At 39.5% G+C, this 19,208-nt stretch overlaps 1 protein-coding gene across 4 annotated transcripts in view; it reads right to left on the bottom strand.

The window, feature by feature from the left end:
* Positions 1-19,208, bottom strand: part of ltbp1 (latent transforming growth factor beta binding protein 1) — a 147,010-nt gene that overhangs the window by 48,922 nt on the left and 78,880 nt on the right. For all 4 annotated transcript variants that reach the window (XM_088086239.1, XM_088086240.1, XM_088086241.1 and 1 more), the window contains exons 7-10: positions 18,521-18,822; positions 16,656-16,758; positions 10,892-10,951; positions 5,057-5,179 (exon numbers count right to left, since the gene is read on the bottom strand). In XM_088086239.1, coding sequence (XP_087942365.1) covers positions 5,057-5,179; positions 10,892-10,951; positions 16,656-16,758; positions 18,521-18,822 — 588 coding nt within the window. The remainder of the gene's footprint in view (positions 1-5,056; positions 5,180-10,891; positions 10,952-16,655; positions 16,759-18,520; positions 18,823-19,208) is intronic.

The following is a 19,208-nucleotide window of genomic DNA, read 5'->3' as shown; positions in this document are numbered from 1 at the left end:
TGCAAACATTTGTTATTTATGACATTTATTGCTCGTCTGTCCGTCCTGGAAGAGGGATCCCTCATCATCCTCTACCACTCTTCCTGAGGTTTCTTCCTTTTTTTTCCCCCGTTACAGGGGTTCTTTTTCGGGAGTTTTTCCTTGGGTGATGTGAGGGTCTAAGGGCAGAGGGATGTCGTACACTGTAAAGCCCTCTGAGTTCAGTTGATGTTTGGACCATCAAGTGACTAACAAACCTAATGTGCAACTCCTTTTTCTTTGTAATAAATAGACAGATCAGAGCATTTTAACTTTCCCTAAAAAAGTAATTGTAATTTCTACATTGCTGTGTGACCTTCTCAGGTGTTGGTTGGAAAAAAATGAACTTTGTTAGAGCAAGGCGAGGTGTCCTCGACCTGTTTTCATTCCTTATGATTAGCTAGGCTTACTGCCTACTGTCTCCAACTCCATAACTAATGAACAACAAAGTTCCAGTGTGTAGGATTTAATGGAAGCTTGCAGCAAGGTTACAGAACTCACACCTCTAACATGTGCCATGTAGGGAGAACTATGGTGACCAAACTGTAAACACAAATGGCTCTTTCTATAACCAGTGTTTAGTTTGTCTCTTCTGGGCTACTGTAGAACAACCTAGGGAACTCGTGAAAGAGGACCTGCTCTGTATGTAGAGATAAATGGCTCATTCTAAGGTAACAAATACACAACTGCTCTTAGTTTCAGGTAATTATAAACTAATGACAACATAGTTATGAATATTATATTTCATTTCTAACAATAGATGCCCCTTAATCCTACACACTGGAACTCTAATTAATATAACATTGATGTCCATTTTCTGATCTTATTCGTAGAAGAAAAGCAAATAAGCATTTTTGTGAAACTGTTGAACTATTTCATTAATGCTTCCTGATTCCTTTGATTGTCCTTGAGGTGTCACCATTGACAGCCACAGTCCACTACGATTTACAAAGGCATATGTCCATATTATTCATAAAACACGTTGTGGCGTTGTAGGGAAAGGTATAAAAAACATTTAAAGTTCCCAGGAGCATAGTGAACTCTCATCATTGTGAAATGGAAGAAGTCTGAAACCCTCAAGTCTCTAATTCACAGTGGGCTGTCTGCCCAAAATGAGTCAATAGGCAGGGAGGGCTTTGGTCAGGATGGTAACCAAGAAATCAATGGCCTCTTGCTGCAGATTTTGTCTGCAGAAATGGGACAACCTGTCAGAAGGAAAACCAACCCTGCAGCACTCTGCCAGTCTGGCCTTCACAGCAGAGTGAGTAGATGGAGAGTCTGCTGAGTAAAAGGCAGATGACAGCCATACTGGAGTTTGCCAAACTGCACATAGTTTAAGGACTATGAGGACATCAGGAAAATGTGTCTGTAGGTCGATGAGACAAAAAGTAAGCTCTTCGGTCTTAATGCTGAGCTACTGCTGCAGCATGATGATATGGTATAGATTTCATCATGAGGGAGTCAATGTTTGATCAATGGGGAAAATTAAATCAGGAAAAAACGGAAACTTAAATGGGGAAAAAGCGGAAACGAGTCCTCTAAAATAAGCTACCTCAGGCTTGAGACCTTGGAATGCTCCAAACGGACATGTCAAGATCCTAACATGATTGAAGCAGACCTTGCATATTAAGTTAAGGGTCGTGGGAGGATATTCACGTTCCACCGACAAGAATTTTGCCAAATACAGACTGCTTTCACCACCACCTGGACTCAGATAAGTGGCAAACCGGCAGTTGTATGCCTCTGCAAGTCCAGGAACCAGATGCAGTTTACATTGATGTCTGTCCAGACTTCTATTTAGCCATGTAAGTTGATAATGCATCAGATATGGATGGTGCTACAAAGAAACTACATATTCTAAGACATGAACACTCCACAAAGATCCAAACCAGACAGCACAGAAGATCTCAGATAAGCATAGGTTGAGCACCCTGGAGTGTGTCATCAATTCAGTGTCTGTCCAAATCTCCCCTCAAGTCTCCCCTTCTATTCCTAAATTATGGTGTTGAGTACTGACCAGGAAAACATTATGATGTCAAAGTAGTTATCCTTTAACCTCTTGGATATAAAATATTACCACTATAATTTTATCCTATTAGACATTTGTGTGAAATGTTGTCATAAAGTGGTATAGGAATTCTTGAAAATCTAATCAGTTCAGCCTCAGTCAAGTAGACGTTTGAGCCAAATTAAAGGAAAGTCTCTGAGGGCCTTCATGTTCACAAGAATGAGATGGATGCAAGATCACAGTGGCCTTGACCTTTGATGACTAAATTCTAAACAGCTCATTTTAAAGTCCAAGTGGATGTTTGTGCCAGATTCAAGAAAACTCCTTCGCAGCCTCCTTGAAATGTCACATTAAGGAGAATGAGATGGACACGAGATCACAGTGACCACCAAAATCTAATCAGTGTCTGTGATACCAAGTGGACATTTGTGCTAAATTTGAAGAAATTCTTTCATGGCATTCTTGGGATATCGCACTCAAGAGAATTTAAGAACATCCTGAAGATATGATACCTTCAGCCACAGCTATTGCTGATGTAGAAGCATTTAGAATAAATGGACAGTTGAAGTAGCTCATCATGAGTGGCAAAAGTCACAGGTAGGCCTGATGCTATCATTAAAAACTCTCCTGACTAGGATTATTTAGCTCACTGTGATAATTTAGCATAATCATTACATTTCTGAATCAAGGGAATTTGAGGTCAATGTTAGAAATATCACAACAAATAAAATGCAAATTAGGTGCATCCCATCAAACCTGAACAAAAAGTTTTAAGGTCTTTAAAAACATGGTGTATTTGATGGCTCTGGGGAGAGATGCTGGAGTGATGCTTTACAGACCATACAGATCTTTAACTCCAGTATGTTTAATCCCAGATTAGAACGTTTGTGCTGTGTAATCAGACTCCATCACTTCAAAATGCTGGGATGGATGTCTTGTGTTTCACACACATACACCCACAGTGACTGAAATAGGATAACACTGGATAGAAAATCCAGAACAGTGCTGTCTTGAAAATAACATGATTGTGTTGTTAAATTAATGAAATTAAAGTGATGGGAAAATGCATTATGGTTATTTAGCATGCACATTATATAACTGGCCCCAGGAGATTATCCATCATTTATTTGTTTGTGAGGACAATGCTCCCAAAAATATTAGACTACCAGCTTTTATTTTAGAATATATATGGTTTATACTATAATTGCTGCATAAAATGAAGAGGAAAAGACAAATCTTTAACCGCCCTAGTTTTTGCAGCGTGCAAAGTTGGCCCTGCATTTTTTCCAGCTGATTCAGCATGATTAATCATTGTCAGACTGGGCAGCACCCATCTGTCAATGAAGTAGTTCTGATCGACTGTTCTCAGTGCACCATGAAGAGGTGACGAAAGCAAACAAACAGCTGTATAGAAGGTGTGAGAGCATAACAAACTTGTTGCATCAGGTGAGATTATTTTTTTAGACACTGAGCTCTTAAGCAGAAACGGTTTGTACTTTGTTATTGTTTGTTAGCCCACGGTAAATGACATTTAATCTTTCAACATCAGGTTGTTTTTTCAATGTGCCAGCGAGTGGCGCTAATTACTTTCAGCTTATCAAACTGATAAATACACAATAGAAATCCACAAAATGAGACCTTTTGAATTCAGCTTTTGGTGGTGATGAAACACACTTCATTCAAACTCAACAGAAACCATCTTGGCTACTTTTTTACTTTTGTTAGTAATCTAGTTAGTGAGTCCACTATTTAAGCAATCACCAGCTGTTCCACCAATAGAGACCAGAGACTGAGCTCTGGTAGTACGTGCTGTGCACCTCATACAGTGAGTTAAACAGAAAGAGGAGCTCCTCTATCAATGACAGTTTTGAAGAAATACCTTTGGGATATCAGATTTCTGGTCAAGAAACAGGTGAGGTGACACAATAGTCCACCTTTGTCACCACTAGTTCTTTGATGTTGTTTTGGTCCGTCTGGGCATTTACATGTCAATTTCATTAATGGTTTACTACATTTATGCTTACACCTGATTTTAATCATCAGGGACCAGGCAGCAAAGCAGCCGATCCTTCTTGTTTTCCTCAATGTTGTTATTGTTATAAAAAAAACAAGCTCGCTGGGATAGTGACTTGGCCTTGTCAGAGGTTACGAGTTTGGGCCTCATGTGATGCAGAATGCACATTCTACTGCAGAGTTGTTGCTGCTGAAAATGCCTGGCCTCGACCCATTGCTGCATAGCTATAATTCTGTTTTTTCTTTATCTTTTGTTGTTTTTTTTCTTTTACTGTTAAGAAGTCTATTTTAACATCTGGCCAAGGACTACCAGTGAAAACCAGCCTTTTGGATAATTCAGGAACATTTGCAGCAATATTATTTATTGTGCACTGTCCCTGTACAAATAAACCAAACTAAACTGAATTTTTAAACACTTTTCTGCTTGCCTTTCATAGGCCATGAGCTAAAAGAGGACAGCACCCTTTTACAACCCCACTCTATCACACACACGCACACACACACACTGGCAAACATACACAGAAACTTGCTGCACTGTAAAAACAGGGAACACATGCTCACAGCATGTCAAGACTGAAGAAAATTGATGACAAACATCGCTCATTTATCATGTTCAAGATTGATGACTTTGGCCCCTGTGCATGAACAGTTGCTTTTCTAACTACTCTTCTCTCTGTTCCCCAGATTATCTACTTGATCTCTTCCTGTCTCCCCTTGTCCTCTCTGCCCTGCTGCTTTCACATGAGAGCCATGAGATGGGTTGGGTTATATGTTCTGCCTTGCAGTACATGCTTTAGGGGGAGTCAGATTATACAATGAATACCATGCTTTCATCCATGCACTGTGGTCATATGCATACCATCAAACACACATTCACAGCAGTCTTTGCTGCTGTACCTTTGGAGCAGGTGGCAGGAGGAGATAATAAACCTTATATTTCCCATATTTCTTGTGTTGTTAAGTGATGGGAAATATCAAACTCATATAGGAAAGCTTTTGTATGAGAAAAGGACTTACATATGCATGTTGTAAGCGTGGGGTCAGGGACATAACCGGGTTTACACATGCACCTGTAGCTGCCCACAGTGTTCAGACAGTTTCCATTGGGACACACACCCTGCACCTGGCACTCATCGAAATCTGTGAATCAACAACAACAACAACAACAACAACAAATAAATACAATCAGTCCAGGGAATTTTGAAATTTTCATTGCAAGCATGGGAACAGACATTTTCATTACTTTTAAATAAATGTACTTACAACATGATATACATGTTGTAAGTACACAAATACAGTTTTAATTTCTGGTGGAATGTTCTAGAATCTTGTGAACTGCAACATTCTATAAATGCATCATAACTTTCTAGAACCCTCACATTCTAAAACTGTAAAATTCTACAAGTGATGTTAGTTCTAAAATGTTGCTGTTCTAGAAAGTTATGATTCAATTGTAGAATGTTACAGTTCTAAAATATTTTTTTGCAATTGTAGAATGACGTAATTTCTAGGATATTATTTTTCTAGAATGTTATGATGCAACTGTAGAATGTTACAGTTCTAGAATGTTATAGTTCTAGAGTGCTGTGGACTGTAACATTCTACAACTGCATCATAACTTTCAAGAACTATTAAATTTCTAGAACTGTAGCATTCTATAAATGCATTACAACTTAATGGAACCCTACCATTCTAGAACTAACATTCTACAGTTCCATCATAACATTCTAGAATTAAAACATCCTACAACCATAACTTTCTAGAACCCTACGACTTTAGAACTGTAACATTCTGCAGTGCCATCATAACATTCTAGAACTATAACAATCTACAACATTGAACTAACTAACACGAACTAGAACCCTAGCATTCTAGAACTGACATTCTACAACTGCATCATAACATTCTAGAACTATGACATTTTAGAGGTATTATATTTTAGAACTAACAACACTCTACAGCTGCATCACAACATTGTAGAACTATAATAATCAAGACCTAATGTCATTCTACTATTGTAATACAACATTCTAGAACTGTAATGAATAATTAATTTGGCCTCTACTGTAATTTTACTGTTCTTCAAAAACATCTATTCCACATCTGTCAGTCCTGGAGGAGGGATCCCTTCTCAGTTGCTCTTACTGAAGTTTCACCATTGTTTTCCCCATTATAGGGCTGTAATATGTATGGGATGTAATATGTTGTAAAGCCCTCTGAAGCAAACTGTGATTTGTGATAATGGGCTTTATGAATAAAATTGAATTGAATTGAAGTTGCAAATGTTTGTTAGCTGTAGAACTTTGGGATTTTTCAAATGTTATACATCTAGAATTTTTGTAAAATGTAATTGTAGAATTTTACAATTCAGGTATGTCATAGCTCTAGAATATATCACCATTAATTACATCCACATTCTAGAAGAGATAATATGCTACCATTCAGATGTTTTATGGTACTTTTTGTCATCTGTTTTCCAACTTTGAACAACAGCTCTGAAGCTGAAATGTTTTTGGGACATTCCTCGTCCTCCATCTTGGAGCAGCTGTACAGAGGTGGTACATGTTGAAATCCAGAAACCTCAGCAGCTGGCTTCAGCACTGGTATCGATCAACAACCTCATTAACATCCACAGATGCATCATGGTCATTATGTGCTACATAACGGTAGAAAATGGTACTTAATGCCAGTTTAAGGGCTCTGCTCTGGACTCACATGGCCTACTATCAACATTAGTCCAAGACATAAGGAAACGCTTACAGAGCTCGCTGAGTTAGCGGAGGAAGCAAAGAGAAGAGCCACCATCTGTGGTTTGCAGGATCAGCAGACGAGAGGGAAAAATTCTACTCACCATTCAAGTCTGAACAATAGTGTACATGCACATGGATACTAACAGTTAAATCTAGATGTTAATCAAATGTGAAAATAATTAACAGTATATCAGGTGGTGTATATCATGGTCGCGTGTGAATTAGCAGAATGAAGAGTTGTTAAAAAAGGCAACAGTCTAGGGCTGCAATTCAGAAAGTACTGAGAGTCAGACCAGTGCATTGTTGCTTTTGGCCTTTTTATGAGATTTGCTGATAATAAGATAAATAGAATAACGGCAGCCCTATGCTTTCAAATCATACTTATATATATCTTTGTATTAACAATGATATGAATGTCTATGTGTAATGTGAAACAGGTTGCTCATTGTGATGAACAAGCCCCTTCTTATTCCAAAGACGTCAAATACCACCGCTTTGACAGTATGATCCCAACGCCAAAAGCCACCTTTCGCATCCACGTGAAATACCACTGGACAGCATCACCTGAGAATGCGGCCGGATGGAACTTATCCCACCCCCATAATACACCACAGAGCAGCATCAGGTTGAAACGCTGCTGGTAATGGCGTAATATGAGGAGTGTGAGGGTACCTATAGGGCAGGCTGGGGGGGTAGTGGATGGGTCCAACAAACCTCGGACTTTCATGCTGGAGTCCAGTGTTCACTTACTATCAGAATGTGTTTTTTTTAACACCTTACCATGTGCCTCCTTCCCATGAATGCTCTAAATCTTACACACTGTTCCTTTAAGGTATCACCAGTTATTACAATTCATCCTGAGGATGTTTTGCACTAAATTCACTGCAATATACCCAATAGTTATTAAAACATTTTCATTTAAATCTGCAAGCTACAACCTCGTGATGGCACTATAAATTCAGAGGATCACCAGAGTCACTCGGCCCATAAATGTCTGAACCAAATTTCATAGCAATCCATCCAATAGTCATTGAGATATTTCAGTCTGGACCAAAGTGATGGATGGACTGACAGACTAACTTTGCTGTCCTGAGAATTGTGCCATTAGCATTTCAGATATTCCAGAATAGCTTTATTGTCCTCTTCCAGCTCACTAGTGATGTTCTGAAACTCCTCTGTGAAATATGTCAAGTTTTAGCAAGTCAAATTCCTCTAGTGAGAACACACTTGGCATGTATTGCAGACTGTGACTCATGTCTGTATCCCACCATGACATCCAATTTATAGGTGAAAGGGAGCACACAGTTTTCAGCCAGGACATTTAAACAGGCTGTTGACAGCCTATTAGGTTGTTCTTTTATTGGTGAGGCCCTTCGTGTTCGCTTTTTATTGCCGAATTATAACATGATTATATTTATTACAAGGCTTTGCAAGATTATGGCTAGATCAGGAAAAACTGAGTATTCAAGATGAGAGTAGAGGATGTGCGTCAGTAAGGTGAGACCATCATCAAAATTTGGTTCACAAATTTATCATTCCAAAGCACAGACGTGATGAGATTTAAATTAGTGGCTGATCGTCCCAACACTTGAATTTCAAAGTTGAGTAGGTTTAAACCAATCTTTTCTCCTAGACTTCCATTAAAAAAATCATGATTTTCAAATATATAAAACTGGATGGAATATCCTGTGATTTTAATATAATGATGACAACAGGACACAACACGGACGAACAGGAGGATAATAGTGTGAGGACAGTGTCAATAATGAATGGGAAGAAAAGGATGTGGTGGATTACAGAGAGTCCCGGCAACTCCTGAGGGATAGTTAAGTCTTTGACCACACACACACACACACACACACACACACACACACACACACACACACACACGCGCGCAAACACACACACACACACACACACACACACACACACACACACACACACACACACACACACACACACACACACACACACACACACACACACACACACACACACCGGTCTGGCAGCAGTGTGAATGGGCAGCGGGCCGTTTCTTTCTCCTGCCAGAGTCCTTCTGCTTGCAGCCACAGAGCTGGCAGACACTGTGGATTACATGGCACTGTGCCGCCATTACTAGCAGTGATGTGAATTCAGCTCTCGCCATTGGTGCTATAGAGAACCACATATTATTGTGGGCAATGACTTTACTGATAGAAAAGTATTACATTGCAACAGCCATATGCCCATATGAACACTGAATCAGCTTTTGCTTTCTGTAACCTGTAGCTGGGTTTCCATTACAGATTTGCGCAAAACTTAATTGATATTTTCGAAATTTCAATAAAACACACTTGTGAGATGACTGCTTTTCCATTGAGTGATGTTATGCCACTTCTCTGGCGATGTTATGTGACTTCCCTCTTGCAATAACGTTCCACTAACCAAGGCGATGGATGTCCACAACATAACAGGTTTATTTCTATTGCAGCCGCTAAATAAAGCCAATCTAATATCGCCGTAATTTCTTTGTCTCGTATAAGAGTTCAGGATATCTCAGTCTCTTCTTCCCTCCACACGCACAGTCATGTTTTGTAAAATGCCATGTGACTTTGTTGTACTTTATCTTCTTCTTTGGATTTCATGGTAGCTGGCATCCATAAAGTTGCATTTCTGCGACTACTGCTATAAAAGCGAAAAAAGTGTTTCCATCGCAGTTATACAAAATATGGCTTTTTCGAATTGTATGAAATACCACTTTATGCAAGCATAAAAACTTTTATGCTATAAACAGGAGGATTGTTTGGGTTTTTTTTAATGGATGTGTTTCCATTAGACGTATTTTGTATTTGCAAATTTAATTTGGACAATTTGAGGGTTAATGGAAACCCGTCTGGTGCCTCTGTTCATACTGGCTAGTAGTCCCTCTTACAGTGCTTTCAATGGAAGTGACAGGGACTTCATTCATAGTCTGTTCTGTTGGAAAATGCATCCTGGAGTCCAACTAATGCTAAACTAAGGCTTCATTAGTTCATTAAATTAATTATATCTTCCATGTAACAGTCTTTTTAGTACAACATTTCTTGTATGTGGTAAGGATGTTAATGATGAACACCATAGCTCTTACAACAAAACATATCAACAATGGACTGAGGACCTGTCTAAGCTCACTGAAGACTACAGTTAGTATCTTAGAAATAGTGAAAAAAAAAATCATATTCCTCATATTCCTCTGCCTGCTCTACTGCCTTGGAGCACTTCTAATTAGACTACTTAATGATCTGAGCCTTTATTGATACCACTGTTGATACTTTTCTATTATTTGGTGAAAAGACAAGTAGACAATGTGTTTTTAACAGGACTGGTGTTGCTTTGATGTTTAATAATTGACTGTTTATGAATGGACTGCTGGCCACTTTTAAGGGGAAACGTTGTAGGGTTATTCGATGCATGAGCAGACGACGTGAATCCATCAACACACTTTAAATTTCAATATGACAACTTTGATCACTCCATCTGTTTTTTTTGTCTCTGTTGATGACAGATGACAGACACTTTAAGTAATGAGTGGATCTTCAAGTGTTAAAAAGATGTAATGTAATACATGTGTGAACAGCATATTGTAACCCTGACTTAGAGGGGGAAAAAACATGTCAGAGCTTTGTACTCTGTGCTCGGGCAGCACCAAACCCCTGCTCTTGTCTGACAAAGAGTCAATGCACAAATCCGCTATTTATAAATATCCCATTAAGAGAGACCCTGGATCTAGAATATGTCAACTTGCAGCCCTTTTCTGTGGATGAAACAAGGTGCAGACTTCACTTTGTATCACCTGTGACAGAGGAAATACAGTGAGTGCTGCTGGACAGAGGAGTATGTGACAGCCCACCCACATGTAGGAGTACTGTCTGCGGTGGAGACGCTAAACATATCTAGGGTCTAAGTAAATGTTTGTAAATGTTAACTTTTGGTTCCAAAGGTATTATACCGAAAGCCTTTGATGATCAGTCAAGCCATGCCCCACATACAGCCCTTTTGTTTAATGAACAAGACGACTGACACTGGATTGTGCTGATCCATCCTGTACATATTGAGATATTTCAACAAAAGCAGGCGCTCTTACCTTGGCAATGAGAGCTGTTGATTCTCTTGTAACCTGGAGGACAATCTATCAGAGGAATAGCTGAGCAGATGAGGAGAAAGGAAAGATGAGAGCAAACATGTTAGTCATTGCAGTCAGACATTTGATATAAACAAACAGACAAACAGTCATGAACAAAAACATTACAAACAATGCTGTTTTGTTGTGTTGGTAGCACAACAACAAAAAGGCTCAGTGTGTTCCAGTCTCCCAGAATCACCACCATTTTCATTTGCACCCACATACTATAGCAAGCACTTCACAACTAACAGTAGCCAACAGCCGGCAAGCTAACAACCAGTTAAACCTGCAATAACTGATTTCTTTGTCCACTTGTGCAGCGCTGTTCAGTATTAAAGAGAAATGAAGATTATCTTGCAGTGGGATCACTCTAGCTGCAATGCAGCTGTCCACAATATAAAATGTGTCTGGTCCACAGGTGTAAAGTGGAGGGGCAAATGGCCCCTTTCCCCACTCCTACCCACCTACTTCTTCCCTTTTATGATGACCACACTAATCATAAAACTTCATGTTTTGCAAAATTGCAACGGAAACACTTTTTGGGGCTTTTCTAGGTCACATGATGCTGTGGCTATGTGCTTGTCAGTAGGAACTGGCTCCCTCATGAGCAGGCGCTACAAGAGGTGTTATTGCATCACATAACTCTTCAAAAGTTGAGCGGATCATCCAGAATCCACAATTCCTCTGAAGTAGTGGACTATCACTTCCCAGAAATTGCACGTGCATTGACAGCTGCCACAGGTAGAGACTGACAAAGCCCTTTGTTTTACTCACCCACTGCCTGCACCTATTTTGGATAAAAATACTTCATAAACTTCTTTTTCTTTTCACTCTCTTCCATATTCACCTGCTTCCACATTTGCCTGCTTCAACTGCACAATAACTTCAAAATTAAACTGTAAAGGGTCATATCAGTGGCTTCCATCTTTATCATGGAATTCTTCTCCTTGTTTACTTCCGTATGAACAGCGTGCTGTGTGTGACGTGTTGATGTTCTTCTGGACATGCGAGCACATCAGGGCCATGACCGCTTTACATTGGAATCTAAATATTGGCCACATTTTAAACGCTAATGTGAACATAAGAGAAGTCAGACTCGTGTGAACCTCCGCTGTAGGTTGGAGCCTGGGTCCTGCTGTAACGCTGGACAAAGGCACCAGTGGGGAATTGGTACCCAAATACCTGAAAGCAGATTGATATTTTTGCTCAATGGGTAACAACAAGGCAATGTTTGTTTAAGCGATAAAGCCAATTTATTCACCAGCTACCAGTGTCTCCGTGGCACAATGGACTGTTTCACACTGGACTGTAAAGCAGAAATCTAAACTCTTGCCCTCTGCCATTCCTGAGGAGAGCGGACGGAGAGACAAAGCTCAATGAAGTCTGTGACCAGCACTGCTGAAATTTCCCTCTCATGGTGTTTATGAGGCATGTGGGCTAAAAGCTGGCATGAGTCACTCCTGATTAACAGCGTCTGTTCTACTTTACATGCACAGTATGACAGAGAGGGTGAACTTTCTCTGAACCTAAATAATCTGTGAACAGAGTCAAAGTTTTCATGTATCGATACATCACGAGCTGTTATTGTTCATTTCAGAAGTAAACAAAGCAAAGCAGGTTCTGGATCACAAAACACTCCATATTCTCTCTTGTTCAATTGTTTTACCATATTTGACTTACCGTGTGGAGCTTTGGGGAAAAACTACAAAAGTTCTATATGTTCACTTTCTACTTTTTACAAAAAAAAAGCAATACGGATCATTCACAATGTCACATATCTGGATCACACTCACTCATTATTCTTACAGTTGAGATTATTGAAGTTTAAAGATCCAGTTTCTGATGGCAAAAATAACATTTCAGGCTAAAATTATTCCAGGAAATATTCAAAAACTGTTCAGTTATGTATAAGGTGGTTACAGTTTAAAGGGAATTAATTTCCCTTTAAACTGTAACCACAGTTAACCACACTTAATTTCAAAACTTGCAGTGTTCATACCACCAGAGAAAGTTTTTGTGTATGTGCAGCTACGGAACAGTTTAACTGTGGTCCAACCATAAACCAATTTAAAATAATGTATAAAAACATGATTTCCACGAGGCACAGGCATGAAGAGAAGGTTTCACAATCACCGGCTGTTTACAGGGGTTACTGTTTATTTTTTATTTGGTTATTTAACATTTATTTTTTCCTTGTTTATCTTCCTTTTTTCTGTAAATAATAATGTAGAATTGTAGATATTCCACTTTGGGTATTTGTATGTATGTATATAGGTTTAATTATTAAGAGTATAGGCTTAAATAAATAAGGAAGGAAAATTCAATAACTTATGTAGAAGGAGCAGAGTTAAATAAGTTTGTACTTCTCACTCCTTCTCAAATATGTAAACCAAGTCATGATGTGTTTGACAATTTCTTTTGCTTTATGTTTTTCATTGTCTGCAAAGTTTAATTTTTTGGACTCTTTGCTTGTTTTAGTTTCATTTCTACATTTTCTTTTTTTAAAAAAAGTCTTTTTAAAAATATTTTTTGGGGGCTTTTTGCCTTTATTTGACAGGACAGCTATAGTGTGAAAGGAGGAGAGAGAGAAGGGATGACATGCATCAAATCGAATTAAATTAAATGAAATCAAATCAAACCTTTATAGATCCCTTAAACCTAATCTGTGTCCTTTCCATGCAACATAACACGTCTGTAATACACGTCTGTAAACCACATATCAAACTGAAGTTGTATTGGGTTGTATGTAAATCTGGGATAGTTGTCCATATTGTAGTGGGTTGTATAAAATTAAGAAAGTCGTTTATACAGAATGGGAATGTATATATAGGAGTACGAATAAATAATTGAGTACTTCTTCCAAATCCTTTTTGAACATGTGATATCTAAATTTAAGGCCAACTTTAGTGGTTCTACTAAAAATGGAAAAGTCTTTCCTTTGCATTTTTAAAAACATCTACATTCATATAATAACACTATAAAAACAATACTCGTGTGCATGAATCAGCAAAAACAACACCCGAAAATGCTGTAGTATGCATGCCCGGCCAGTAGTTGGCAGTGTAACTTTGTAATGGCATCAAAGGCCGTTCCACCAAAGCATTAAAAAAATGTTAGAAAAATGTTCACCTTTTGAGCGAAAGCTGCAATCATCACTGTCACTGCAGCTCAGTCACAGTGGAGTAGCCACAAACAGCCCACCGCAAAGACTAACTGTCACACCTGATATGAGCAAGTGCTGAACAACAACAACAATGGAGGAGATATCTGTTCATTTACTGAATATATATATATATACATATATATACATATATATTACCGTAAAACTTCAAATACGAGCCTGGTCCCAATTAGATGCCCAGTCCCTTTTACTAGTCTGGTGTGGTGACACATTTTGACAAATAAAGGCCTGTTTGAATTAGAGGCTTGGTCTGGTTACCATGCAGTTCATTTCCATGGCAGTTCTTTGGATGTATAAAACTGGGTTGTTGGCTGCCTGCTGGAGATAATGTTAGTTAGCTGCTTTGATCATGCATACAAATATAAATGTTTAAACTTTTGTTGATATGGACATGATACACACATGTGCCATTCTCTTCAATTATTTGGTTCATTTTACTGAAACCATGAGCACCAAAGAAGACAGAAATATGAGCAGAGTAAGCCAGAGAGTTGGAAAAAAGGTTTAAACAAACAATTTGATTGTATTTCCATCTTTGCTGAGCTGCAGTTTTATGTGTAAGGAATTAAAAGCTTGTCTCATATAGATGCCTGTCCCAAATATAAGCCTGTTGAGTTTAGTGGTTTAAGCAAATAACAGGCTATTGAAGTTTTACAGAATGTTTCCTCTCATGAACCCCACAGACCGGTGGGAGCATTCTCTCTCCCAGCATGCCTCAGTCTTCCCCTCATCCAAAGAGCAGGTACTCTACCATTGTGCCAATATGTTTACTTCCGCAGATATTCCGAATCACAGCAACCAGACGCAACCAAAGTGTATCAGCTGAAAAAACGCTGCGCTTTCAAAATGCTCTCAGCTGGGAGTTTCCTGAGGAGCACCTGGACTTTTAGCTGAAAAAAAAAAACAAACTCTGGTGGACACGAGGCTTAGGCTATTCACATGAATCTACCTATCAAGCCTCGACTTAAATGGGATATGACTTCAATTGCTTTGGCTTTAAATTGACCTTCCATTGTTCTACAAAGGGAGTTAGATTGAATAGCTAGCTACTGTCAAAAGCAAATTCTGGCTGGCAGCCCTTCCAACTTCCTCTACCCACCCAGACACGCACACACACACACGCACGCACACACACACACACACACACACACACACACACACACACACACACACACACACACAGTCTAGCTAGGTAACAACCTCTCTAAAAAGACGTCGAGTGGGGGCCGGCACCACATGCCACCAGGGCATTTAGTGCATTTCCTCTCCTCAAATAACTCCTGCTGTTGAAGTCACCTGTCTTTTAAAACCCCGACCAGTACAAGGATCATACGTATAACGTTTCCTCATGGCTCTGATTCAGCATCTTTATTTTGCATGTTCCTAGCTGAAGCACAAGCGTGCAGACACTGAGTTGTGTAAATACATACTTATAGGGTGTATGTTTCCTGACGGCTGGACACTGACTGTGTTTCATTTGAACTACAGCTCATCAAGATGAATCTTAAAACAGTGTTAGTTTTAGCAGCTTGGTTGTGTTCACACTACGCCAACAGGACTGCTCAGACGCTTGCCGCGGAAATAACAATCCATTTTATGTGTGATATGAAATCATATGCTGCGTAAATGAAAATTAAATAAAATCCTGTATGTTCCTTTAATCTATGCACAACACCATTGATGTCACCAATAACATCAATGAATTCACTGAGTCTGTTGTGTTTTTAATTTGTAAAACAACAAGCAACTCTACCCAAAACTACAGTTAACCCTTTGAAACCTGAGCAAATTGGTTTCATTCCTTTCAAAATCATGGGTGAAAGGCAATGAGAAACTTAACAAGACATGTTTTTTTCCCTCCTTTCTGTGCCATAAAGCTGCTGGATTTTGGACGATAATTGTGCTTCTTGATGGCAGCTTGTAAGCTGAGTCAGAGGATGCTCCCTGTAAAGCCTCTGATAACCGCCCTGTCCATCCACTGCAATCCATGTTGCAGAGAGCTAGTTAGTCAGTCACATGTAAACTTGAGGTGATATTTCAGGCTTGAAGTACTCCAATGGTATGAAAATTCATGTTACAAAGCCACTGTGACGCGTCGGATCAAAGGGAACCACAGACGCCGTTAATCAATGTTAATTTGATAGATGGAAATATAGATAGATAGATAGATAGATAGATAGATAGATAGATAGATAGATAGATAAAGAGGTGTAAAAAGAGGAGTAAAAAAACTAAACCAAACAATTTCTTCCTGACAAAATTAGCTAAAAATGATTAAAAAAGGACAATAAAATTACCTGAAAATTAGTAAGGAAAGAAGGGTACAATAATAACTCTAATAACATAATTTTAAATATGTCATTTTAAATACAGCTTTTCCCTAGCTTTTTTCCTTATAGACATTTTTTTTCTATTACTATTTTCTACTTCTACACAGACGCACAAAGAGCCGCAAATGTTTGGAGGCAGATGTTTTAAAAAGAAATGTATCAATCAGGTGTCCAAAGAGCCAGACCAACATCTGAGAAACACAGCTGTACTTACATGGTTTCTTTGGACACTTCTGGCATTTGTGGAAACCCCAGGACGTCCCAATGGTCCCACAGCACTGCTCCTGCTTAGTGAGACCTGGCAGAGCCTTCCCACACTGACACATACACATGTACACACAGCGGAGACAGATGGGAATGGAAGAAGAATCATTATTTTGATTTAATAACTAGAATTACCACCTGGCGCTGGTATGCCTCCATGCACCAGTCAAGCTGCATTCACAGTTTACATCCATGTCAGTGAAAACATGTTGCTTCACACACATCTTGCCCCCCACAGCACAGACGATCTCTACAGTCAGCATAATTCCAAGATTAGTTTCAGCAAATTCAGTATCTGACCAAATGTCTCTCCATCTGTCAGAAAAGGCCAGAAAAGATGTTACATTAAAGTTGACGTTTGAAGTTTGACCTTTTGGATATAAAATACAGGTACAGGGGACAAGGTCGATTTATTGTCATTTTTCTTCAATGTGGTTTAAGAAGAAATTAGATTAAGAAATTAAATTTAAGTTGATCATAAATCCTGCTACATTTTTTTGGTGTTGAAGGAGGAGTTGAGGAGTCTCACAGTTTGGGGAAAGAATCTGCTCCGTAGTCTGCTGGTTCTGCTGTGGATAGTTTTGTATCTTTTTCCAGATGGCAGCAGGGTGAACAGACTGGCTGGGGTGGCTGCTGTCTTTCAGTAACCTTTGGGCTCTGTGCAGAAACGTCACTTCACTGATGCTCTGTAAATGGGAACCAGTGATGTTCTGGGCAGTTTTAATCACCCGCTGTAGAGCCTTCCTGTCCTGGGCCGTGCACGAACCATGCCAGTTCGTGATGTTTCCAGTCAGTATGCTTTCCATTGCTCCTCTGTAGAAGTTAAACAGGATCTTGCTCTGGAATTTAGCCTTCCTAAGTTTCTGTAGGAAGTAGAGTCTTTTCTGTGTTTTTTAACCTGGGTGGTGATGTGTGATGACCATGGTAGGTTCTCAGTGATAGTAATTCCAAAGAACCTCTAGCTGTTACCTGCTCCACCTCATCTCCACTGATGTAGACAGGGGTGTGTGTCTTTGCCTCCTTCTTTCTAAAATCAACAATCAGCTCCTTGGTTTTGCTGATGATTGAGTTAGACCCAAAATCACAGTGACCTTGACCTTTGACTACCAGTCTGATCAGTTCAACCTTGACTCAAAGGGGATATTTGTGCCAAATTTGAGGAAATTCCCTGAGGGTGTTCTTTAAATATCCCATTTACAAGAATAAGAGGGATGCAAGATCACAGTGACCTTAACCTTTGACCACCAAAATGTAATCAGTTCATCTTTGATTCCAAGTAAACATTTCCGCCAGATCTGAAAGAAATTACCTCAAGGTGTTCACGAGATTGTGCTTATAAGAATGGGACAGACAGCCCTAAAACATGACGACCTTGGCCTTGGCTATGACCAGCACGGAGGCAAAAAAAAAACGGACACACGTGCAGATAAGAACAGGCTGACAGTCTCTTATCTTTATGGCAACATCCTTGCTGTAAATGTTACCTGGTGATGGAGTGACTCACGATTTATGGATGTCACTTAAACTCAACATTGTGAACTTTAACTTTGAGACAATTAATTTGTTCTTCATTTTACATCCCTCACCTCCAGGACTTGATATAAGGTATGGTTGTTTTTTTGGCTGTGGCTGTGTAACTACATTTGTCAGTTTAACAGGCTCATTCTAGTCTTTGGGCTTTTGCGTTATCTTGGTTTGATTTGTTATTTGATTACAGAGATGAAAGTGATATTAATCCTTTGATATGACATATGTTACGTCCTTCATAAAGGTGAGCAGAACACATGCACTCAGTCGACAGTGGTGACAGAATACCTGACTGCCTGCTGTCTCCTGGAAGCAGCGGCCCAGTGTGTTCTTGGAGGTGACCGGCTGGTACTGGGGCACCTGGTAGCCATGCTGGCCGGGGTAGACAAAATTGTAGCCATGGTGCTGGATCTTCTGGCTGCTCTCTGAATGGTGATAGGAGTAGCTGGTGGATGAGGAGGAGCCTGTCTGCGGACCTGTGAGCTGCTGTCCATTGCTGTGGTAGTTATCCAGCTGGGACACCTGGTGGACCTGGACTGAGGCCTCTGGAGGGTGTTTGATGTGGATGTTGACAATGCTGGGGCTGAACACTGGAGACACATGAGACAATATGAGCAATACAGGTATTGCAGTGACCATCTCCTACTATCTGGTAGGCATAAGATAAGATAAAAAAATATGGCAAATCAACTCCGATTGGCCGTGAAAAAAAAATGGATCAAAATTAGGCATGAGAGTCCTACGAGAATGATTCTGAACTTACCCAAGATGCATTGAAAAGTTCTTTTATTTGGTGTAGATCTAGACTACAGTTCACTGAAAGAACATAGCGGGCATGCCTTATTATGCAATCCAAATCTGTGCCTAAACTTGCCATTTTTAGCATGTAGCTTGTTAGCTCAGGGGTTGTGGTTTGTTTCCCATAGCAAAGGGAATTTTGAAAATGGTTACAGCAAACCTCCTGTATCATACACAC

The sequence above is a fragment of the Plectropomus leopardus genome, chromosome 13 (assembly GCF_026936395.1).
Source record: "Plectropomus leopardus strain MGB_pleo_1.0 chromosome 13, ASM2693639v1, whole genome shotgun sequence".
NCBI classification, from domain to species: Eukaryota; Metazoa; Chordata; class Actinopteri; order Perciformes; family Serranidae; genus Plectropomus; species Plectropomus leopardus.
This window is presented reverse-complemented; position numbering and strand designations above follow the sequence as displayed.